The sequence below is a fragment of the Polypterus senegalus genome, chromosome 2 (assembly GCF_016835505.1).
Source record: "Polypterus senegalus isolate Bchr_013 chromosome 2, ASM1683550v1, whole genome shotgun sequence".
Taxonomy (NCBI): domain Eukaryota; kingdom Metazoa; phylum Chordata; class Cladistia; order Polypteriformes; family Polypteridae; genus Polypterus; species Polypterus senegalus.
This window is the reverse complement of record NC_053155.1, coordinates 53,031,732-53,058,571: the sequence shown is the minus strand read 5'-3', so window position 1 is coordinate 53,058,571 and position 26,840 is coordinate 53,031,732. Positions and strand designations below refer to the sequence as shown.

The window sequence follows — 26,840 nt, the reverse complement described above, 5'->3', positions numbered from 1 at the left end:
ATGAAATTGTACAGAAAAATTTCATGAGGTAAAAAAATTGAAAATTTTACCTAAATATCTTCTTCAGATATTGTGTCTTACAGATTGTTACAAAGTTTTACACTAAGGCAATATTAATTATACTTACTGTATTGTCATGTACATTTCTATTTTATTTTTATTATTATTTTACTTTAGGCATCTTGAAAAAATATTTTTGACAAAAAAAAAAATTAAGACAGCAAACAGAATGAGGTCAAGGTCCTTGCCATTTAATATAGACTGTTCCTACTGATGTTTATGCACTACTGTTCTAGCGCCCGTTATTGTAACGGGCTTAATGTCTAGTTTGTCTATAATTTTCCTAGTTGTTTTTGACTTAATTTTTAATTTTAAATTATTTGTGAACAAAAGCTTTGCAAACCTCAGAACTAGGCAGTTAAAATACACGCTTGAAGATTGCCATTTCTACAGGCTTTGTAATCTTTTAGTGAAAAGTTAAGCATAGTAGATAGTCAACATGAGATCAAACACAGCAAAAATGATACCCCAATGCAAGTGTTCCTGGGAGTCCTGCATTGGGCCAAAGTGCCTCATTTTATTCCTTAAGTCTTGCCCACTGCATTATGGTATAATTAATGTAAAAATTCGATCTTTAAGCAAATGTCAAAATAATGGTTAGTCAGAGCTGTCAGGATTTAAAATTTGTAACTTTTCATCTTTATTTCATTTTTGTTTAACCCTTTTTGTTTTCTTCAGTTTTTCAGACTGGCTCACCAACCTTTTTCTCTTCGCTCATGAACAACACCCTGAGGTACTTAAACTCCTCCACTTGAGACACTAACTCACTTCCTACTTGGAAAGGACAGTTTTCCTACTGAGGACCATGGCCTCAGATTTGGAGGTACAGTGATCCCTCGTTATATCTCGCTTCGACTTTCGCGGCTTCACTCCATCGCGGATTTTAAATGTAAGCATATCTAAATATATATCATGGATTTTTCACTGGTTCGCAAATTTCTGCTGACAATGGGTCTTTTAATTTATGCTACATGCTTCCTCAGTTGGTTTGCCTAGTTGATTTCATACAAGGGACGCTATTGGTAGATGGCTGAGAAGCTACTCAATCAGAGCACGTATTACATATTAAATAAAACTCCTCAACGATATACGATTTGCTTCCCACGTGGTGCTTGATTGTTTGCTTTTCTCTGTCTCTCTCTGACATTCTCTGCGCCTGACGGAGGGGATGTGAGCAGAGGGGCTGTTTGCACAGAGGCTGTTTGCCTAGAGGATACGGACGCTCCTCTAAAAAATGCCACTTTATCGAGGTGCTTCGGCATACTTAAAAGCCCAAAAGCACGTATTGATTTTTTGATTGTTTGCTTTTCTCTCACGCTTTCTCTCTCTGACATTCTCTGTTCCTGACACGCATTCTTTGAAGAGGAGGATATGTTTGCATTCTTTTAATTGTGAGAAAGAACTGTCATCTCTGTCTTGTCATGGAGCACAGTTTAAACTAAAGGGTGTTATTTCATGTCTAGAGGGCTCTAATAATGTTAACAGTGTGGGACAGTTTATAAGGGCTTAAAATATATAAAAATAACCATACAAACATATCGTTTTTACTTCACGGATTTCATGTATCGCGGGGAATTCTGGAACGCAACCCCCGCGATCGAGGAGGGATTACTGTACTGATCCTCATCCCCTTTACTGTTCCAATACTTGCTGGAGTTCGCAACACAAGGAAGCCAGCAAGACTACGTTATCTCCAAAAAGCAGTAACGTGATTCTAAGGTCACTAAACTGGACCCCTTCCCCTCCCTGGCTGTGTCTTGAATTCCTGTCCATGTATATCACAAACAAGATAGAAGACAAAGTAGCCTCGGCATAGTCACACACCCATTAAAAATGGTGTTGATGTTTTTCAGAGTAAGCAGACATAGCTCTCATTGTGATTATATAGGGACCCAATAGCCCTTATTAGGGGTCCCAGAACTGCATACTCTCTCAGCACCCCCACAGAATCCCTTGAGGAACAAGGTCATATGCCTTCTCTAAACCTACAAAACACATGTAGATCAATGGGGAATACTCCCATGACCCCTCCAGAATCCTTATAATGGTAAAGGGTAAGTCCACCATCTGGATGGAATTGTTGAACAGAATTGTAATAATTAAATGAATATTTCCTTTGTTATTGCAATTAGAAGGTAATGGCAGTTCTATTGGAACACAGACAATTCAGTATATTTATAGAATGTTGCATACTATTTAGCATGCATTTCACACACATAACATCCTGTTATGGGAAGTTAAGAGCATCAGTATTAATTTTATTGCCCTTCCTTTATCCACCATATCAGATACAGTTCAGATTTGAGACTAATTTTTAGAAACACTCCATATCTAATGTAAAAAATATATTTAAAAAATTGGCAAGACACTGAGGAAACATATTTTAAAAATAATTTTGATGCTGCATTAATAAATGCATAATGTGCAACAAGAACATTTCTGTACTGTTTATCATCTCTTTGCCGAGAGGGATGTGGTGGTGTTAATTATTAGTTGACAAATGAATTAGGAATCTGAATCTTAACACACTAATCCCACTACAGGGATGGCTCCCATTTCTGTCTGCCTACAGGAATTTACTGCTTAATTTTAGTTATGAATGGCATGCAGGCAAGGATTTTATTAATGTGGCAAAGTGATTAAAATCATTTGGGGCCGTATAGAACATGCCCAAGATAAAGCAACTGTTAAATTCTTTAATTAATAATGAATGTTTCAAAACACTAATGATGAAGAGCTCTAAAATTTATAATCAGTAACTCTGCAAGGGTCCACAGATTATAAAGAACATATAATTTCCACTGTACAGTAACCACCTCAAATTACCTTTCCATTCATCCTAGGAAACCACATTTCCATTGTAGGATTCCGAACAGGTAAAATCAATCAAGGCAATATTGGCCGCAAGAGATGAATCAGTTCTGCTCAGAACTTGAGACCTTAGCATGATATACTCGCACTCACAACCAAACTCATGCATACTGGGCCCCTTTAAAGAAGGCAGGTATCGGTTTTGAGATGTTAGAGGGAAGTTGACATGCACACACTAGAACCTGAACTAAGGTCCTGTTCTGTAACACAGTTGTATTGACTGCTGAATCAGCATACCTTCCATCTCCAATTATTTTTTATTACCTTCTTCATTTCAGACATTTCTCAATGCTGTTAAAGTTGATGGGATTGAAATACATGCTAGTAACAAAGCACTATGTTAGCACAATGGTTCAAATATTTACCCTATCAGCATGAAGTCTACGTGTTCACTCCTTTATCTTCATGAGATTTTTTTTAGGTGCACTAGTTTTCCTTCCACAACCCACAATTATGCGTGAGTTTAAGAATCCCTATGTGCATGAGTACGTCCCGAGATTGAAAGGGGTCCTTTGCAGGGTTTGCTCATACACACATTCACATTCACAAACTGGGCAAATTTTGTGCAGCCATTCATGCTAACATGAATGTTTTTAGAATTTGGATGCAACAACTCCAAAAGAACATTCTTATTCCTTGCTGACAATTACCAGGCTTGCATCTGAGAACAACCTCCTAAAGTTTAGAGGTGGCAACAATAACCACAGCATTGCAGTGTCATTTGAAAACTGATTTGTTTGTTTTATATTTCACTTCTCAGGCATTTACAAAGATTTACCTTGAAGTATTTGTGCAAGATTTCACTGTAGTTCGAACCCTTAGAGAACCAGCCATCTGGGATGACCTCGGCATTTAGCCACTCAATCACACGGGCCCGCAACTCATTGCGATCAGCCAGGTAACACACAACTGTAAAAAAAAACAGTAAACAGAACTTTATGAGCACATTTAATTAAAAAAAATGAACCTTTCTTTAAGAACTTCACTTCTTCCAGTGTATCATTAGTAATAAGTAGTATATCACAAACAGTAATAAACAAACTAAGTTACGTAAAATAATGCACACTTCAAAATGTTCTTTATTGATAGCTTTGCCTTGATGTGTTAAGAGTCTAAAATGTTTTTGTTGATATTGTACTGATAAGAATGGTTGGGATTGCTTTTGGTAAGACTTTCCTGGAAAGCACAACAAAATTAGTGCGTCTTGGCTGGAAAGCTGACTTGATAAATATTGGAATGAGTCCTAGAAATATCTATTCTGAGGATATTATTTGGCAGCAAGGAGGCAGGTTGCCTTGTGCATGGCCCCTTTTTTTGTTATCAGGTGCATGCAAGGAAGCTTAAGCACTGTAATGTACAATAGGGTTCAAGACCACAGGGACATTTCAGACTGCCAGTGGGCTTATAGGAGAGCGGCTTTAGGTGTTCAGTAGGTCAGTCCTGACCCTCAAAATGGATTGTGGCTTTAACCTAAAAGTGATCATGGAAGAAACATTAAAACTTTCTTCTGTTCTCCAGTATGGTGAGCCTTGAGAGTGGTATAGAAGATTAGCCAGGATTCACCTGGGCTGGAGGAAGAAAGGCCACCATGTTTATAGAGAGAAGTACAGGAGATGGGAAGAATTACTTATCTTGGAGTTCTTGATGTGGGCAACAGGACCATCTAATCCCCTGGTTATGAAGGACAATCTTGAATGTCTGCATTTGATGTTATGAGTATTGTTTAACTTCTTCTGTATTGGTGTATTTATTACGCATAATAAATCACTTTTTCATATCCCTGGGCTTCCTTAGTGTTTTGGGGGAAAAGCACTTCCTACATATCCCTTTAACAATATATTTTTTATTTTTTATTAATTTTATTGCATTCCATAAAAATCAATCAAGTTTTTACAAAAAGAAAAATTGAGTTAAGAACAAATAGACCCCCACCCCTGAGAGAGAGATCAAGCCAAACGGCATGAAATTTAAGACCTGTAAACATACCTAAATTAAAAAGTTCTCTGTGCTTTATGAGATTATTTTAAAATATTACTGATTTGATTCTGCCATGTTTCGAAAAAAGTCAATGGAACTGTGCTATGTATGAGAATTCCCACACCTCTAGTTTTCTTTGTAAAACTAGAATGGAACATTTGGCCAGTCCAGTCTTTTTGTAGCCGGGACTGATCCTTGCTTAGTAAGTGGGTCTCCTGTAAAAATACTATTTTAGCGTTTAGACCTGTCAGGTGAGAAAGTACTTTCTTTCTCTTTAATTCGTGATTCAGGCCTTTAACATTCCAGCTCACGAAGATAACTGTCCCATCATGGAGACATTGATTCTGAGTTTTTGATGTCATTTTATAGTCTTAACTGGAAGTGAGACAGCTTCAGCCTTAATTTCCTATTTCCCCTAGAGTTGTTGCCATGCAGCTTATTATTACGTTGGTAGTTACTGTATAGTTATAAAGATTGAGAGGATAGATTAGGTATAGATCTAGCCTGCTCTCTTTCGCTCCCCTTAACCCCCACCCTCCCTTTTTGCCTCCCCAAGTGAGGCTAGAGCCCACTTCACGCAGTCCCAGTCCTCTGACAAACCCAGAGACAGACCACGTCCAAAGCAAAACAAGCCCCCACGCAGCGGCGTTTTAGCATTAAAAGATAGAGATATCTATTACCAATATAGGTTAAAAAAATAAATAAATTGTGAATTTAAAATATATAGAGTCTTCAGCAATCTTAGTGCATTAAGATAATACACCCAGATAATAAGCCCGGGGGATAGTGTTAGAAATTTGTCCAAAATAAGCATAATAAGTCTTAATGCAATAATAGCAATAACAATAAACCAAGGGTTTGATGTTGAACAGTCTCGTTTAGGGTAGAGATAAAATAATTAGCTAAAAAAAAAAGTAATTAAGCACAATAAAACATAAACAGTTAGCACCCTAGTAATACTAAGTAATAATGAGAATATATGATGATAAAAACCCGTATATTAAACAAAAAAAAATGTTTTCACTTGCACTAAAGGCAAACGTATATTTAAAACATTGTATGTTGTTTGTTTTTTCACTTTTTACTTTTAAGTGAATGGATATTCCTGTAGGCTTTAAAATATTTTTATTGTATTCTCCCAAAGTACTTTTAAAAGCAACTTGGAGAATTGATCATGTGATATATCATAACTATGACCTTTCACAGTGGACTTTAACATAAACTACATAGGCATCTTAAACCATTTTTCCTGTAACAAAGTGGTGGGGATCAAAAATCTATCCACAAACACTGGTCAGCGCCAAAATCCTCCTGTGCAAAACAAAAAGGTGAACTTTATAGATTTATTTGTGCTGATTTCATTTCTGAAATTGGAATTTCTTTTCGTTTTATTAGATTCACTGAAAAATGCTGTTACTTTTGCTTTATGGCATTTATTCATACTCAAAAAAGTATTTGAAGTATTTGCTTTTTTCTCATACGTAATGCAAGTTGCGGTGGAAACAACCCAAAATCAGTACTTTTTTTTTGTCTTCTTATTCCTTCAAAATAGCCAGGACTGTATATTTAGGATGTCAGAAAGATGCTGTTTTAACGTCCAGAAAAAAGAAAGCTGTTGTTTAAATGACTTTTGCAGAACTATGCAAGGTTGAGTTGATCCATCCATTGTCGTGATCAGATAACAGGTAAGCAAATGACAAAAGAATACACAACCATCATTTGTGTGAAAAAAGGTGTGACATAATTTTCTAGGGAATACAAAGACAGAAAACTGTGAAGAACAGGTTGATGAGCTTCTCTCTTCCTAACTAGCACTTGGGTGCAACATGTCTGTAAAAATCAATTTCCTACAATAGTGAGTAGAAGCTCAGACCTTATTAGTAAGAATAACTACACTTGGGAAAAAAAACATTTTGGTGACATGTTGTTTTCCATCCGTTCATATACTTTCCAAGTCAACCCTAGAAGAGACACCAAGCCAGTGCAGGATACAGTCAAACATACACTGACAGCCATTTATACAATGCTATTTACAGTGGCATCTAAATGCTTTACGTAGCAATCTGGAGCAACTACTTAACCAAATTTGGGGAAATCCAAAGTATGCTTTTAAGTAAAACAGTCCAATGCCACAGAGAGAAGTCCAAGGCCTAAGCCACAGGGCACTATACAGTGGGAGAGTGTCATAGATAATTTATGTTAGAGTGCTCACTTGGAAACACTAATCAACTGATATTTGAACATGTTTCAAAATAGGCATTACTACAAAGTAATTTACAGGGGAACACCTATATGTATAAAACACATTAACATTATCAAACCCGCTTAATTCAGTAAATTATTTAGGGGGTGCCTATGGAGGGAATTAGCAATGGACAGGTTATCAGTCTGTGGCAGGGCCCATTCATGCACACACTTGGCCAGTCCAGAGTTGCTAATTAAACCCCACGTCTTTGGGTCAGACGAAGTAAAACCTACTTAGACACAGGGAGAATGTATAAACTACAGACAACAACCAGACTTAGGATATGAACCTAGGACAGTGTGTTATGACTGAAATGTTTGATAATATTTTTTAATATAATTACATACAATTTATAAACCAGAAATGGATGGCATTTGTCCTCCAAAGTTTTCACCTTAACTATCCCATCTTCTAAGTGTTTCAGGTTTTCAATTAAGGCTATGATTTATCAACAGTACTTCCTGACTGCTATTTTGTTTTGTCCTTTAATAAGGGTAAAAGATTACACTGATTTCTCTGGTTTTTCATTTTAACATGTTCTTGGCTTAGTTTCTTGTGGTCTGGTTCTAATATATCATAGCAGTACACAGTGGATCTATGAGGCAGTGACACTAACTTGTACTATATATGCTCAATTTTAATAATTTTCAGAACAGTATAGGGATGTAATGATTTTCAAAGTTCTAAAGTTCCAGGTTCAAATGTTAGCCATCGTCCATGTCTGCATGGGTTTTCCTCTGGGTTCTTTGGGTTTTCCCCACACATTTCTGTAATAATGCAATAAAATGGCACCTTGTCCAAAGCTCTTTCCTAGCTTTGCCCAGTGCTTCTATAATAGGCTCTGGCACTCTGTGAAACTTACTGGAACAAGCAGGTTCAAGAATGTTACGTTATGCTATTTTATTGAAAAAAAAACATATTATATAATGTCCTTGATATATAAATGTATAGTCAATTAACCCATGAACTATGAAACTAAAAAATGTTTATTTAATAAAGCATCTCTTGTTAAAATTTTTCACATGCCCAATGCCAAATGACTTCACCTGTTTGTGTTGTACCTACATCAACATTTAATGTGTAATGCCATTCAAAGAATGTGTATCTGCCTTGGCCGCTCATTTGCAGATGGGACTTGTCTTTTGCCCAAGGCTACCAGGATAGACACTGGCTCCCCAAGACCTGGAACTACTTAAGTGGATTAGAAAATGGACGGATGGACTACATTTTAAAGAAATTTAGGATGACTAGTTAAAGATCCCTTTGTTCATGCTGCTTCTTTCATAAAGGACACTAGCACAAACCTTTCGTAAAAGAAATGTAAAATAACTCATAAACCACACAATCATTTTCTTAAACCACTTTTTCTTAAACTTAGCATTTTCATCTTCTTATGTTATTAAAGAAGCGTCTTATTCTGCAGGCTTGACCTTTTACTGAAAACCTTTGTAAAAAGCCAACTTGGAAACAGTGCCACTAGTCTTATTCATACTTCTGATATATGAAAAAATGTAATTTATTATTTAATGAACTACTACTCTTCTCATTAATGTGTAGTAACCTTATCCTTAAAAAATCCATGCTGGAAAGTAGGTGAGACCAGACACATAATGATTCGAAGAGACAAACCTGGAACAGCTGCTTTGTGGTCAAAAGTGCATGTTTGCCACCTAGCATCTGCAATATTAGGGTGCGGCCTGGCACTCTGCTGGCTGATTTACAACCGGCACCTTCCTTACAGGAAGATACCATAATGGTTTCATCATTCACCTGCGGTTTTACTTCAGTTTCTTTAAAAACACTTAAAAAGCACCGAAGGTTACAATACAGAACTCAGCATGCTGATCACATTCCTACCAGAGAAAAAACAAACTGCTTCAGCTACTTGTTCGATAGTGGAAGTAACTGGGGTAGGGATGAAATATCAAAAAGGCAGCAAGTATCCACAGAAGCCTAAAAGAAAAGACGTCAAACTAGCATTTAAATATTTGAAGCTGAAAACATCAACTGAGAAAATGTTCATTACGACATGATGATGCAGTGGTTGGAGTACTGAGTCTTTTTCTGGATGTTCTGGTTTTCCTCCTGTATCTAGTCTTCAGGGTGATTGGTGACTTTAAATCAATGGATGAACATATCTTTAGATGAACTAGCACCCCATTCAAGGTTAATTCCTGCCTTAATAATAATCATACATTTTACTTATTCGCAGGCAACTTTCTAAACACTCAAACAATATATGAAACACACATTATACATAAAACCAAAAATACAAAAATTAAAATCAGACAGAGCAATTGTACTCAAAGAGAAAAAATAAGTCTTAAACAGATGAGTTTTAAGTTTAGATTTGAAAAGTGAAAATGGTTCAATATTTCTAAGTTCGGATGGTAATGAGTTCCAAAGCTGGGGAGCACAGCAACTGAATGCTCTGCTCCCCATGGTGGTGAGACGGGCGAAGGGGACAGTCAACTGGATGGAGGAAGAGGATCTAAGGGTGCGGGAGGGAATGGTAACATGGAGGAGGTCAGAGAGATATGGAGGTGCAAGGCTATGGATAGCCTTAAATGTTAACAGGAGAATTTTGAATTTGAATGGGTTCTAGCAATTATGCGGGCAGCTGAATTCTGGACCAGTTGAAACGTATAAAGAGATCTGCGAGAAAGACCAAAGAGAAGGGAATTGCAATAATCCTGATGAGAGGTGACAAGGCTATGAACAAGGATAGCAGTGGTGGGGAGTGAGGGAGGGGTGAATACGATTAATGTTACGCAGGTAGAAATATACAGACCAGGGACCTCATGTATAAACGGTGCACACGCACAAAAATGTGGCGTAAGCCCATTTCCACACTCAAATTGCAATGTATAAAACCTAAACTTGGTGTAAACCCATGCACATTTCCATGGTAGCTCATACCCTGGCATACGCAAGTTCTGTGCTTGGTTTTGCAGACTGGCGGCACCCAGCATCAAAGCAGTGCTACTGTTCGTGTGTGGTTACCCTTTCTTTTTTAGATCCACATCCCTGACACGACTTTATAAAAACACTGAAATTAACTGCAGATCATATATTAGTTTAATGCATCTGATTTTAATTAATCTGTAACAATATAATGGTCCACAGAATGGTCAAACTGTTCTAAATACAATAGCTGCTTTAGCATTGTTACTCTCACTGCACCTTCTTCTTCTATTTTCAGCTGCTCCTGTTAGGGGTTGCCACATCAGATCATCTTTTCCCATATTACTCTCACTGCACCACTCTGAGTATTTATATCACTGTATCTGAGTGGGAAATCACAGCTCTACAGCAGCTGACTGGAAAGAGAATTATCGGTATACAGCATCAAGCACACGCTGCCTCAGCCATGCCTGTACGGACCTAGCAGTTCAGAAACAGTTTCATCCCAAGAACTATAAATGCACTCAATCAGTCCATCAAGTGCTCCTTGTGGAACTGTTTGTACTTATAAGTACAATTACCTCACTGTAAACATGCGATACAGTTATAATATTGCTCAACCTGAGCCACTTTATAAAGCACGTATTTACATATGATGACGATATCATTTTTAAGATGAAATACAGCAAAATATGTTTATTATATTATACAGACAAAACTTTAACTTAATTTAAATAATCTATATTGTTAATAAATAAATGGACACGGTGTCACAGCACTAGCAAGGAGCTGCTCACAGATTGTTCCTGCCTCGCGCTGTATTCTTCTAAACATGTACAATGAAGATATTTCAATGTTCCTTAAAGGTTTTGAAGAATCGGCGTTCTAAGTTTACAGATGGCTTAATGTCTATTACAGAGCTGATTGTGTGGCGATTGGGTATTTGGAGAAAGAAAAGGAAGGACAGGAATTGGAGGTTAGTATGTTTGAAAAAGACAGTACTGCTGCAATAAATTATTTCATCGAAGGTCACGCACGGCAAAGCAAGCATCTTGCGTGAGGCAGGAACAATCTCTGCGCCACTGTGTTCCCATGTTAAATAACATGCTTTAACTCCTATCATCATGAAAATGATATCACGTATACATCTCAGTATTTTAATTATTCAGAGAGCAGTAATATTACGAATGTAATGGATTCTGTGTCCTGTCGGAGGAAGAGAAAGCCCGGAAGCACGTAGTGATTCACACACATATACCACATAGAAGATCAAATACAAAACAAAGTATTTAACGTGCTACTTTAGTTACAATGGGATTTGAAAAACTAGTAAATTAAACCATTTTAAGATGAAGTTTATGATGTTCTACTTTAATGACAAAATAAACTACATGATTAAAGTGTAAATTTCAAGATTAAAGATGACATTTCATGCTTTTTTCCCACTGTGTGCCTATTTTTTTTCTCAGTACCCTAATAAACTTTCATATGACACCCAGATGGTGGGCTACGACTTGCCTCTTCACGGTGATTTTGATATCTGACAACTTCTTTTTTATTTTGGGCACTGTGCGGCTTTGTGAACTTGAGCTTTCGAGTTTCTCCGACACTCTATGTCACTCGATCAACTTCCTTTTGTTGTTTATACCACTTTTTAAACCAACAAATAGTATGTTTTTCCTTGCATCCACTTGGTATTCGCTGAAATTATTCTGTTTTACCACGTGTTTTTGTCATTGTTTTTTCACAGAAGGCTGAACTTAAGGGCTATTTATATTGATTTGCATATTCAAAGAGGCGTAATTCTGGGAGGAGAAGAGGCGGGACAGCAGGCTCGTGGACGTGCGTTACTTTTCGTGCTGACCAGGCTTTATGTAGCGGAAGAACGGGGAAGTTGGCGAATGCACAGATTTATGCATCTGGATTTTTTTGTGCGTAAGCACATTTCCGCTTTTGTGCTTACGCCATGTTATAGTGTGAATTCTACGCATGGCGTTATGCATGAGGCATCAGGAAATGTTATTGATGTGAGACTGAAAAGATAAGAGTACTGTCGAAGATGACACCCTGTGGGGAAGGGGAAACAGAGAAATTATCAATAACAAATGGAAAATTATCAGTTTTGGATAATGTTGATTTTGTACTAATGAGGAGAACCTCATTTTTGTTGCTATTTAATTTAAGAAAATTTGAAGAAAACCAGGATTTAGTGAGGAGGGTGAAAATGAAAAAGTAGGTTTGCTAGTGAGGTAGAGCTGGGTGTCATCAGCATAACAGTGGAAGCTAATGTTGTATTTATGAAAGATATTGCAGAGGGGGAAGGAGGTAAATAATGAAAAGGAGCATCTGATGCTGCTGGCATAAGTTCCTGCCTTCTGTGATCCTGATTTAGTCTGAGCACTTTCAATAAGGAAAGATGGAAAATGATCACTGCTGCATGCTGGGTATGATCCATCCCAGTGATTCAGTCGCACCCTATAGAATGAGGCATGATGATGTGGTTATAGGTTCATATCAGTCCACTCTATAATTTACTTGTCTGATTCATTTTGCTTTATTGTTATATATCTAGTTGATTTATTTCATGTATTTCTGTAGATCTTTGGCTTAAGAATAATATTGCAGTTTGGAAGATTACAGATTTTGAAGAGTTCTCACATATCATAGTGCTATATAACAAGTTAACAAAAGTAAAAGACATTTTAATTTATTTTTTAACATTCATTAATTGAAATATACATATGGAAGGGTCTGATAGAAGAGGCAACCTCATGGATTAAAATTCTTCACTCATGGAAGTGCTTCATTTTATAGTTTACCGATTCTCTGTACTGCAGACCCATATGCCTGATGGGGAGTTTTAGCTTTACCATTCAGTCATTGCAGTTGGGCCCTTGTACACTATTAGAGGCAAAAGAATCATAGGAAAGATGGCATGCTTGTAAATCCTGGTATGTAGTTTTTCAGGTAACCCTGACTGGTCCATCACTATTAACAATACCTTCTGCCTCTGTCCTATGTCTCTCTGAATACTGTTGTGTATTTTCCTCAGACTTGTGTCTGGTTTTCTTTGATGGCCATGGTCATAATACCAGCAATTGGGAAGATCTTATTCTGTCAGTACCAGGGACCTAGATTTCTATCTGCAGGATTTTAACTGTCTTCCTCACAGTGTTTATGACCAGATAAGTCAGGCTTACTGAAATGCATTTATCCACTTAGCGTCTCCAGCATGTGCAGTTCAAACAAATTTTAGAATGAGATTTCTGATCTTGTGAGGAAGCCTACATCTTTTTATGGCAGTGAAGCTATATGCATGGGGAACGTCCAATAAGAGCACTAGCAGACCAGACCTCCAAACAGCTAAGCAGTAACCACTGTGTAAGGCAGCTCAGCACTTTTTATATAAATCTTAAATACAATATGCAGTCAATCAGATAATTCCTTTTATTGAGCACACATATGCTTAAAAACTTAGCACAATATGCTCTGCAACAAATACGCTATAATTAAAATATAGCACAAATCAGCCAGTAAATCTTTCAAATTACAATTTCAACATATTCTTATATATTGAGCTTAGCAAGGCATACATGCATACATAGATATATCCAAATCAGGGTAGCGGTGGCATTTGCACACAAACGCTTGGGTCAATTTAGAGTTGTCAATTGTCGTGCTGTGCCTGTCTTGGTAATGGAGGAAACCCCACTCAGACATGGGCAAAGATAATAATGGGTCTATTGTTATGTTTCAGCCAGGATTTTTCCCTTGGCTAGGGTTTAAATTTTTGTTGAATGTCTGTTTTGTCTGTTCATTATTTGCATTATTTTGTTTTTATGTTATCTGTGTATGTATATCTTTGTTATGTGCCTTGTGTTCTATGAGTGGATCCCCAAGATCTACTGGCCCATCATCACCAGGAACTGCCCTCATCCCTATAAAGGCAAGAGTTTCCCACAGTTTCTGGTGGTTCATTTAAAAATGCTAGGGAGTGGGTGAGAGTTTATTGTGTTTTTATTTTGCTTATTGTGATCACTGGATTTTTAACCTTCTACTTTGTTTTTTGATTTCACCAGGGATTTGGTATTGCGTCTTTGTTTGCCTTGTATTGCCTTTGATGGCAACTCCTTTTTCCCCTTTTGTGCTCCAAGGAGCTTTGTGTTATTATAAAGCATTTTTGTATTAATAAGTCATTTATTTAAAGCAATTTTATGTGTCCCTCTATGTTACTAACTGGGGCTTTTGACAGTGTTTTCCCATCTAGTGGCCATTTTTGCTATTGCTCAGGGCTTTGAGACTCTCAAGCAGCATAACATCTATTAAGAAGCAACTACAAAAAATAAATTAATTCAGATTTTAATTTGCCTATCAAGTTCAGATTAAGAAGGGTATGTCTACCTGACAGTATTGGGCACAATTCTGAAAGACAAGAAACCCAACCCTGCACACTGAACTGATGCAGAGTTCCAGTTAATGTTGGGATGTGGTGGAAGTGAGTGGGGATAACGTATTCTACACGGACAATGATCAGGCCAGGCTTTAAACCATTGCACCACCATACTTTCTCATAACAAATACAGTATAGCTAAAATAAAACACAAAAGCACAACATCATTCAATCAACTAACCAAACACACAATTAGTAAGTAAATTTAAAAATGTAACTTATTCTTATTATTACTCTTATAAAGCAAATTTGTTATATACTATAAAAAATACAGTCAAGCTCAAAATCATCCAAACTGATTGTCTGAATGTCAGTTATATATAGTTATTTATTATTTAATTATTCATTACTTTGATCATTTAATTATATTAATCAGTTAATAATTTTTATTTAATCAGTTACTTAATTGTTAAATTATTTATTCCCAAAAATGCAGGTAAGCCCAATCATAATTTCTGCACTAATAATTCACTTACTTAATATGTTTGATCAATAACTAATGGATCATTGGTTAAGTTACCAAATAATTAAATAACCTAATAGTATTAAATAATACTAATAATTGTTGTTTAACCTTTCTTAATGAATATATAAGTCAGGTATGAAGTTGTCTTAACTATCAAGTTAAGTTACTCACATAAGCACATAATACAGTATTTTGCTTGTCGATTACACAAGAATGCCTGACTATAATTTATCAGTGTAAAAATAATTGTGAAATATTTAAATAGCCAAATAATCATTAATTATCTGGTTGATTAATTCACCCTGCACCCAAAGTGCAACCGGAAATGGTTGGTTGGCTAATTAACTATAAAGTAATCAGTAAATTAATTCATTAAATAATTAATTATATGGCTTGTTTAACAATCAAGAAACCATTTATTTGGTTGAAGGATTGTTTTGTCAACCATTTAAACATCCGATTAGTATGATTATCATGCAAACATTTAATTAGTTGATTCATTGCTTGATTAATAAATTTTGTCATTATTTTTTTTATTAATTTTGCAAAGCCCCCTGGTTTGCTCACAGTCTTATAACAGAAGCTCACTCTTTGCGTGTCCTGCTCAGAAGTGACGAGACTGCTGCCCTCTTCCAAAAGTAAAGCTGACAGAAACTTAATGAAATCAGTGGGATCAGCCCAGCACGCAGCCTACAAACATGTATAAAATGAAGCCTTCATTACGCTCAAGCCATTTAACTCTTTACAGCCTGTGGTAGAATTCAAGTGAAGCAAAAAGTAAGTAGAGCATGTCTCCTGCAGTATTATTTAACAAACAATTTGAAATATTTTATCTTATATGACAAAACTCTCAACAAATACTGAACTGACAGCTACTGTATGGGCTGTTAACAAAACAAACCTGGATTTGTTTTTACTGGTATACTGAGAATTAGCAGTCCAGGGCATATATTATATCTTTTTTTATTTTTCATTCTATTGTTGTTGTGTTTATGGTCGTTTTCTGTCTGTTTTTATGATATTAGTGTCACAAGTTTGATGGAAATATGTATGTAAGAATTTAATTGTACACATGACAGTCAACTTGAACAAAAAGTCTAGAAATGAGAGAATATGCAGGCAAGCACTGCTGACTAAAATAGTTCATAAAAGAGAGAAGCAGCTCCCTGCAAGTTATAAAGTTATACTCACTTGGACTTGCTGCTGCCTTTTCAGTCCTTTTCTCTGCAAGAAAAAAAAAATCATAAATGTTACATAAATAATCTCAGTTTTGCCTAGAAATAATGCAATAATATTACATTTAAACTAAGCAAGGTCTACTATCATCTACCTGTTTCTTTGTTAGCTTTTTTACTTCATTTATTAGCCTTTACTTCCATAATTTTTCTACAAATGTCACCTGCATGGAATTTATGTCTGTGAAGTTCACACAAATAAAACATGAACACAAACATATATAAATAAGGAGAACAGTAATTATGCCCCAAAAGTTGTAAATATGTAATTAAACACTAATACACCCAGACATATTCTTCTAATTATTGTTGACGATTCTTATGATCAAGGATTTAAAGTCATAAATGTCACAGATTTTGCGTCTCTACTGTAATTAAAAGGTTGTTCTAGTCTTGACTGAGTGGAGCGGTTTACTAGACATAAGGAGAGGGGTGGAGGGAGGGATGGAGGTGTCTGATTGGTTAGCCTTGTTTTTCATTTTGGATAATTCATTTTTATTTTTCATTGATCCATTCAAACCAAATTATAATAGAAAGCAGCTAAACAGGCACTGCTAAGTTCTCATAATGGAAAATACTGTATATACTCGTGTGCAAGTCAGGTCTTGAAACCTGAAAAATCGATCATAAAATCAGACCCCGGCTTATACACCTATTGAAAAATCCAGCCATCCATCCATTTTCTAACCCGCTGAATCCGAACACAGGGTCACGGGGGTCTGCTGGAGCCAATCCCAGCCAACACAGGGCACAAGGCAGGAACCAATCCTGGGCAGGGTGCCAACCCACCACAGCCTATTGAAAAATACGACACTTCATTTTTTTTTTTTCACATCTTCTTACTTCCTCCAATCTCACACTAGTTTCTCAGACGCATTGATTTTTGTTGCAGCAGAACAGTTACCAATTTCTTTCGCCACTTCAATGACTTTGAATATAAAACCAGCTTCATATTTTCTTCTGATCGAATGCTCCCATCGTAGATAGGGATGCTCTTACGATAAAGGAGTATGAGGGTGTGAGATACACAAAACAGTTCAAATGTCGCTTCGGAATAGTTCAGGTATTACCGTGTGGTTATGTAGGCACAATACATTGAAAAAAAGGCAGTGTGCTCTGTGGTTACTCTCTCTGGTGGGCATTAGCATACCATAATCTTTTGGATCAATTGCGCGAGTTTTCCACATTTGAGTTATACGACCGACATTATAAAATACTGGAAATTATACAGTAAAATCAAGCCCCAACTTATCTGCAGGAGAACTTAAATGCGAGTATATACGTTAGCTCAATAATTGATTGATTGATTGATTGACTGGCACCATCAGCATACTGGCATTGGATCTACTGTTGGACCCATTGTCAGGAAGAGTCCTTATAAGATTGATGGTTTCACAAAATAAATGCATGAATGACTGATGAGTGGCAAGATGGCTACTCCACAAAGTAGTATTGCTACCTCATGGGATTTGGGCCATGAATGATTGTTGCCAGTTGCATCTGGATAATGGCTGACTGACTGACGAAAACTGAGCCTCATGAGTACACAATTGAGAACTGTAAGCTGATATGCTTCTTGCGCAGTGGCTGTTCCTACCTGGACAAGCTCAGTGTCCCTGTGATCCTGATCAGGCAGAGCTGAGTTCAGAAAATGGAGTGATAATATTATGTTATATACAGTACATAGTTCACTGTAGAGAAAGCACACACATACATCAACACTCACATTTTTGTAAAGATGGGAATATCATTACTAGGCAGAGAATGGATCCTGGGTGCGACATTGGCACTGTATATAATATGGCACATACACTAAGCAAAGACTGTAACCGCAGTACTATTTCTATATTGGGTGACAATACTAGGACCCCAAAATGTCCAGGTGGTCATAGAGAATATTACTATTCTAATTAGATGGTAATTATTCATTTATGGTATTGTAAATCACAATACATAACCTTATTTCTTATTGAATTTGGGTGACTGAAGAATCTAGCTAATAAAAATGTGCATTGGGATTTGGTGTAAAATTTATTGGTGCAGGACTTTTGTCTATAATATGTAATAAACATTAAAAATGTTACTGCTTTGAACATGAGCAAAAACCATTACAACAATTCTTGTCTATGTTTTAATGATCCAATCATATTTATTTTTCATGATGTTATTTCCCATTATCAGGTATTCAAAGCATATTGACAAAATGGACCAGGCAGATGTACTTAGAAGGTTGGCGTCCTTCAACATCTGCAATAAGATGCTGCAGATGTTCTACCAGATGGTTGTGTCGAGTGCCCTCTTCTACGCGGTGGTGTGCTCTTGTAGGCACGGAGCTTGACAGGTTGACATCCGTGGTAGAGCAACGGGCGCTGAGCAGGCTCCTGTCAATCATGGAGAATCTACTGCATCCACTGAACAGTGTCATCTCCAGACAGAGGAGCAGCTTCAGCGACAGACTGCTGTCACTGTCCTGCTCCACTGACAGACATCGTTAATCCCCCACACTATGCGACTCTTCAAATCCCCCCGGTTTGGGTAAACGTTAATATTATACAAAGTTATTGTCTGTTTTTACCTGCATTTTTATCACTCTTTAATTTAATATTGTTTTTGTATCAGTATGCTGCTGCTGGATTATGTGAATTTCCTCTTGGGATTAATAAAGTATCTATCTATCTATCTATCTATCTATCTATCTATCTATCTATCTATCTATCTGTCTGTCTGTCTGTCTGTCTGTCTGTCTGTCTGTCTGTCTGTCTGTCTGTCTGTCTGTCTGTCTGTCTGTCTGTCTACTGAGGACAAAACCGCTCAGGATCACAAGATAAAAAGATGGAGAAGTCAGATATCTGGAGCAGGTCTTCACTAATTTTAGTTTCAGATGAAAGTTCTGAACTATCTGAGCCATTTTAATAGTTGCTGGCCAATTTTGTTTCATAGAGAAACACAATGTGCTCCCTACTAGCACTAAGCAAGAAATAACAGCTAACTATGTTGTACTTGTATAAGCAAACATGTGTCCTTATGATTTTGTACTTGGGCTCTGTGGACCTTGCTCAATACTGTATTGATAAGGCTATGAAATATGGCAGATTTGACATCCACATGTGAATAATGCTTCTAATTGCAATATACAGTAAATCAAAGTATAACCAGGCATATTTTGTTTTTTCTCATTTAATTCTGAGCACCACAGAAGTGTAGATGTTACTGTCTAAGAGAGACTGTGACAAGTCTTTGACAAATGTGTGCTCATCAGGAACACAGTTTTACTACATGGAATTCAGTTTGCATATCAACCTTAAGTAAACGAAAGCTGGACTTGGCATCTGAAGCCAAATGAGTCAGTAAATGAAAATGTGTGTTTGTGTTACACATACTTAGTTTGTAATTGTTAACCCAAAATTAAATCTAAATAACCCATGAGTCCTCATGTACTGAAATGCTACATTTCTTGCCATTTTTCCAATAAACAATATATAGCAGCCAGTCACTTTTTCAGGCAGCTTAGAGCTTAGGTCTATACAAGTTTAATCTTGGTTTTGGAAACTCTAGTTTTCAATTTTGGGCTTTGTGTACAACTATACTGTGTTTTTTTTAAACTTATATTATTTTATCATTATTCTGATTAAGTTATTTTATAATTCTGAAACTTGGGTTGTTTTCATCATTTTATGACCTTCTCTGCATAACCACAGCTATATTGCTGATAACTGCTATGTCTGTTGAAGGTTGCAACATGAACCTTTGCCATTATGACTTGTTTGTTCCTGACAACCATGTACTAGATCTCACTCTTGGATATCTCTAACTTTTTGTAGGATTAGGAATTTTTTGGCAGTGTAGTTTGAATTTGAGTTCTGGTTAGTTTTATTGGTTCATTCTTTCTTCATTGTTTGCTCTCACAGTGTATTGATCCTCACCTGTTTTTTGACTTTGTTTTGCCAGACCTTTTATTTATTCAGTTCCTGGTTGCAAACTTCTATTTAGTCTCAAAGAGATCAAAACAATTGCTGCTTCAGCCCCAGCACCTTCACCTGTGTCACTATCAATTATTGATTTGCCAAACTGCTGTTTACACTAATATTCTGCATCTCAGTACACTTTCCAAAATACTATATATTTATATAGTACTTAGTATATAGTACTACACTGCTCACAAAAATTAAAGGAACACTTTAAAGAAACATATTAGATACATCAGATCTCAATATGAAGTTGGATATCTATACAAATAATGACAGGGCAATGTCTTAGGAACAAAAGGATGCCAAGTCTTTTAATGGAAATAAAAGTTTTCTGCCTACAGAGGGCTCAATTGTGTAGACACCCTAAAATCAGAATGAAATGAAGATGTGGCAGGCTAGTCCATTTTTTCAAAAACTTAATTTCTGCTACTCAAAATGCTTTTCAGTATCTTGTGTGGCTCCCACGAGCTTGTATGCATGCTTGACAACGTCGGGGCATGCTCCTAATGAGACGACGGATGGTGTCTTGTGGCATTTCCTCCCAGATCTGTATGAGGGCATCCCTGAGTTGTTGTACAGTCTGAGGATCAACATGGCAGCGCCTAATGGACCGAAACATAATGTCCCACAGATGTTCTATTGGGTTTAAGTCAGGGGATCGTGAAGGCCATTCAATTGTTTCAATTCCTTCATCCTCCAGGTACTGCCTGCATACTCTTGCCACATGAGGCCGGGCATTGTCGTGCATTAGGAGGAAACCAGGACCTACTGCACCAGCGTAGGGTCTGACAATGGGTCCAAGGATTTCATCCTGATACCTAATGGCAGTCAAGATGCGTTGTCTAGCCTGTAGAGGTCTGTGAGTCGCTCCATGGATATGCCTCCAAGATCATCACTGACCCACCACCAAACCAGTCATGCTAAACGATGTTACAGGCAGCATAATATTCTCCACGGCTTCTCCTGACCCTTTCACGTCTTTCACATATACTCAGGGTGAACCTGCTCTCATCTGTGAAAAGCACAGGACGCCAGTGGTGAAACTGCCAATTCTGGTATTCTATGGCAAATGCCAATTGAGCTCCCTGGTGCTGTGCAGTGAGCACAGGGCGCAGTAGACATTTGGGCCCTCAGGCAACCCTCATGAAGTCTGTTTCTGATTGTTTGGTCAGAGACATTCACACCAGTGGCCTGCTGGAGGTCATTTTGTAGGGCTCTGGCAGTGCTCATCCTGTTCCTCCTTGCCCAAAGGAGCAGATACTGCTCCTGCTGATGGGTTATGGACCTTCTATGGCCCTCTCCAGCTCTCCTAGAGTAACTGCTTGTCTCCTAGAATCTCCTCCATGCCCTTGAGACTGTGCAGGGAGACACAGCAAACCTTCTAGCAATGACACGTATTGATGTGCCATCCTGGAGAAGTTGGACTACCTGTGCAACCTCTGTAGGGTCCAGGTATCACCTCGTGCTACCAGTGGTGACACTGACTGTAGCCAAATGCAAAACTAGTGAAGAAACAGTCAGAAAAGATGAGGAGGGAAAAATGTCAGTGGCCTCCACCTGTTAAACCATTCCTGTTTTGGGGGTCATCTCATTGTTGCCCCTCTAGTGCATCTGTTGTTAATTTCATTAACACCACAGCACCTGAAACTGATTAACAACCCCCTCTGCTACTTAACTGACCAGATTAATATCCCATAAGTTTCATTGACTTTATGCTATACTCTGATTAAAAAGTGTTCCTTTAATTCTTTTGAGCAGTATATATATGCTGTGCACTAGTGATGATGACTCTCTATTTTTTATCTCAATTTTGCATTCTCATCACACTGTGTCAGACACAATGTGATACCAGAAATAAACTTATATTGATTCAGGGCTTCTTATTAAGTGTGAATGTGCTTTTTCATCAGTAATGCCACATTATCATACTTCTTCAGTTTGTTGTCTATAGTTTGAGCAATTTCCACTCACATCAATTTGCAATTTTTGTTTGATCGGTTATTTATTTGTAATGTAAAAGCAGATGATTTCTTGATTAGGCTTAATTATTCATAATTGTTTGATTAGGCTGCTAACTTCTCTTCTTGACATTTTCATATAACTAGGCTGGCCAGTACCTGTCTTTTATACAAGAGTACATACAAAACTAGAATAAGAATTTGTCCTACCTCAGAGTAGGAAATGACAAGCAGTTGCAAAACATCCTAACGGCATCACGATTTTTTCGGCACCCCCCGTGCCACCAATTGACACGTATAATGATTTTGTATAGTTTTCTGATACTGACGCTGAGGCTTTACCAGAAAGGCAACAATAATAATAATAATCGAAGAAGGAGAGGAAAGAAAACATAACAAGGCATTACATTGCACTATGCTGCATGAAATTGTTGCCACTTCATAACATCATGAATAGTATTGTAATGAACACTGAAATGGAAAGACCGAGACACAACCACGGAATGAGAGTTAAGCCCAATTACAGGAACATTTATTTACCAATCAATGATCCACAGCCTTAATTCCAGAAGAATCACACAGGAAACGCCTTGTATAGTAATAGCTATATGGAAAGCATGTACGGCTCTTCCTACATTGCTACTGAAGCTGCGTTCACTCTTCCAGTGTTCCTAGTCATCTTCCAGAGTCGAGTGTCGTGTCTCTCTCCTTGATACCTATCTTAGCCTCTGAAGTTTCTATTCTGAGTTTCTATTTATCCAATGCTCCAGAAATCTGCCCCTGTGTTTTTGAACATTCCCAAGCTTGTAAGGTAAAGTCAAATGTTTCAAGGGTTCATGGAATGCAAAGTTCTGTGTACCTGTGTGACATTTTGCTGTCAAACATCCATCTAACCCCGTCTATCTTCAGGGTAATATGCTGGCTACTACGGTACAGTTTGTATCCATGACCACCTGTGCATCGATACTGTGATATTGTTTAAGATTAACATACTGTTTGCATGATTATGCACACCTGGGGAAATGTTCTTTATGTGCGGGCTGATTTGCATGGATATGGCTTGTTTTTTGTGTGAAATTACTGGGAGCGGACAAACGTTTAATCTGCATATTACCTCATGTGTTGTATGGGCTTTCAAAGTTTGGTGCAAAATTTGAGAAATGCTTGGTTGTGACTTACCCAAATCATCACTATTACAAAGCTGCCTTTTCCCTGTGATTGAAATGCTTAACGTTACCAATACTTTCATTTTGGCTGACAGCTCATGGCTTCTCTGCATAGATGGATCAATAACATAACATACAAGATTTGTTAGGAGTATTATTATGTCTCTGCCAGAGTTAATTGTCCAGCATTTTCCAAAAACCTTTCCCAGGTTGTGTGTGCTGATCTCTGTCTGAACTCCATCTTCTGGCAGATCCTAGCAAGTCAGGACAGCTTAAGGGCTCTTTTAAATCCTGGTGAAGTTAGAAGTAGTTTCTAAAATTACAGAAATTAATAAAATGTGTAGAAACAAATCTGGGTCACTTTGAGATTTTTTGAGCTAGTTAGGGCCGCTTTCCTACTCTGAAATGCTTGATAAATATGGACACATATGTCTCATTTTTCTTGTGACACTCCCAATTATCAGCCTCATTTTAGGTGTCTTAAATATTACGAGAAAGAAAACTTTATTTCTCTTGTATTTTTCTGAGTTTGGTTCCTGGCCTGTTCCTGAAACTGCCAGGATAGACTTCAGTTCCAGAAACAAGAACAAGATTAAGAGGGTGTAACAAAAGTTGCATAGATGGATCACAGCTAAAATATATTTGTTACCCTATTTAAATAAAGTAAGTACTGACAATTTGAGTGGCATAAGAATTTTTATTAATTTATTTGTGACCTACTTGGTGCCCTCTGGATGCTGCACAACCATCTGACTTTTTTGAAGATCTACCATTTCAGGTGTTGCGTTACCCATGGCAGGTGATTAAATATAAAGCCATGAAGAAATACAATGACTCACTGAAGACACAGTCATGCTGTAGTAGTATAAAGGTGCCAGTAAGCAGTTGGCTGCACATGTAAAGGTGAATCTGCTGGAGTATACCATTAGTGTGAGTTAGCAACTGTTTATATCGTCCAGCCACATGACCCCAGGGGGTATGAATCTTCAAGCGAAAGAGTCACAATAACAACATACAGCAAAAACATATCATTGTGAGTAGGCGGTATACAAAATTCCTTGTCTCATTGCATGGCATAAAGCAGGATGCTCACGTGCAAATATAATGTGGATGTCATATTTAGTTTTCTTTCTTTTTTTTTTTTTGCTAGATGGGATACCATATTGTCAATATTGTATCTCAGAGGTACTATATGTAGAATTTTCTGCTAAGTTGGAGGATGGAGGTCGGTATCTTTGTGTGAAGTCTGGCATGAAGCTTTGCTACGATCCATTTTGTAGAATACTTTTACTGTTGGAGTTTTTGGAGGCCACAAATTGATATTTCCCTTTTCTTCCTCACAAATTCCAAATGTCTTAAAATTAGTGAATTTATCCTTAGATTTATTTTAGGGTCTTGTCCTCAGACACCTACCACTATTGGGGCTAAGTAGGCAGCCTTAAAAGATATTCAAACATTATGGTCTCTTTTCGATCAAGACGGACACTAGTTGTAGTCTGTATTTCTCCTGAATTTCTTAGCTCATCTCCTCAACTTGTAGCCTGAATGCAATATTTAGTTTTCTTATAAAAAAACAACTGTTATTGAAAGCAGCATTTTTACAGTCATTACGCTGTACTGCAATCATCTGCATACAGTATGAATTTTTACATTTGGAGCTACAAAGGTATGTTAAATGACCTGTTCAAGGTTAGATAGTGAGTCAAGGAACAGCCATATGTCATCAATAATGTTATACATTATAGATATATATAGAGTTAAAATTGACTTCTTGACATTTCCTTATAACTTGACTGACCAGATATCCCATTTTACTAGTGTCAGTCTCAATTATCAGCCTCATTTTAAGTTTCTTACATTATAATTCTTAAAAAATATTTATTTCTTCCGTATTTTAGATATGACTAATTTCTTAGTGCTGTAACTCATGCAAACATTGCATTGTGCATATTTTTGCATACACACCCTTGCTACTGTAGGTACACTGATTAAAACAGGTCTATTCAAAACAGACAAGGCCTGACCAATCAGATGGTCTGTGATTCTGCGGTTCACAGGCTGGCAATAATGCTAACCCGAAGGAAGTGTGCTTACTAGCTACATAGCTTGCTTTTGTCAGCAGACTAGCATTCATTTGCTTGCATTGTTTCCATATGCTTCTGTATGCATTTAATTTTTAATTTCACTTGTTTTTATTTTCTTATCAGTAACTTTGTGATATCATCCCGTCACTATTTTGTGCATTTGTCTTTCTGTGTTGCTTCCAACTTATGTAGTTGTTTGCATGACTGCCACCATTTTGTGTGTCTGATCATTATGTTGGTACATAGTTGCTGGACATGTGATGTATATTCCATGTGCCCCCTGATGTCAGTTTTGGTTCTGGCTTTTGTTTTGTGATGACTTTTTGCTTCTGAATTACTGAACAATTATTACTGCTCACTGCATGCGAAACATTGTTCTTGTTTTTTCTTTTGGAAAATCTCTTATATTCTACCTTTATTTCTTCTCTGCCATTTAATTAAAGATCTTACCTTTGTAACAGCTTTAGCCATGTATGTAAAATGTGGAAATTACAGTTCAGTACTGCTTTTTATATAACATGTTTCCACTCGGTTTCCTATTATAAAGTTTTCTCTCATGTGCCAAAGCCTTACTTTCAAATTGAATGCTGTCTCCTAGTTACTCTGACGTAAGTAAGCCTGTGACTGGCACCCCATTCCAGGGCTGCCCATTGCCTTTTGCTGCTGGGTTAGACTCCAGATCTCCATAACCTTGAACTGATTTAGCAAATCATAAAACAGATTAACAAATCCATTAATGATAATAGCCCCCTTAACATCTAAATAATCTGAATAAACACTCAGAAACTAATTTTAAGACACTGCTGCACCCTACAGTGAATATATGAAATTAGAGCAAGAATTTTAGAACCTTGCAAATTGAAAGCAGCTGACTGTTTAGGGTAATTTTTCGATATATTAACCTCCTTGTTAGGATAACCTCACTCTCCTCAAGAACTTAAGATAAAGAAGTTATATGAAGTATGAATGGATTTTTGTCAAGCTTTTACCTCACTGATAATTTTGACTTTTGACATTGTATCCCAAAACTTCCATCCATCCATCCATTTTCCAACCCGCTGAATCCGAACACAGGGTCACAGGGGTCTGCTGGAGCCAATCCCAGCCAACACAGAGCACAAGGCAGGAACCAATCCCGGGTAGGGTGCCAACCTACTACAGCTCCCAAAACCTTTTATCACTTTATCTATTGCTCCATCCATTTCAATAGCCATTTAATCTCAAATGGAGTTGCTAGAGATAAAGCCTCTCTTGGTAGTACCTGGTGCAAGTCAGCAATCAACCCTGGATGTGTTGCCAGTTCACTGCACACCCCTGCGCTCACACTTACACATGCCAAGCTAAATAAAAGATGTCAGTCAGGTTAGCCTGCACAATTTTGAGATGCAGAAGAAAACTGACGTACCCACTGAAAAGTCAAGTGATGATACAAACTGATGAAAGTAATCCAACCGGA

The 26,840-nt window shown here is 37.3% G+C and overlaps 1 protein-coding gene across 1 annotated transcript in view; it reads right to left on the bottom strand.

The window, feature by feature from the left end:
- fstl1b (follistatin-like 1b) overlaps positions 1-26,840 on the bottom strand; it is a 117,454-nt gene that overhangs the window by 20,138 nt on the left and 70,476 nt on the right. The window contains exons 5-6 of the mRNA XM_039743691.1: positions 16,165-16,197; positions 3,710-3,840 (exon numbers count right to left, since the gene is read on the bottom strand). Coding sequence (XP_039599625.1) covers positions 3,710-3,840; positions 16,165-16,197 — 164 coding nt within the window. The remainder of the gene's footprint in view (positions 1-3,709; positions 3,841-16,164; positions 16,198-26,840) is intronic.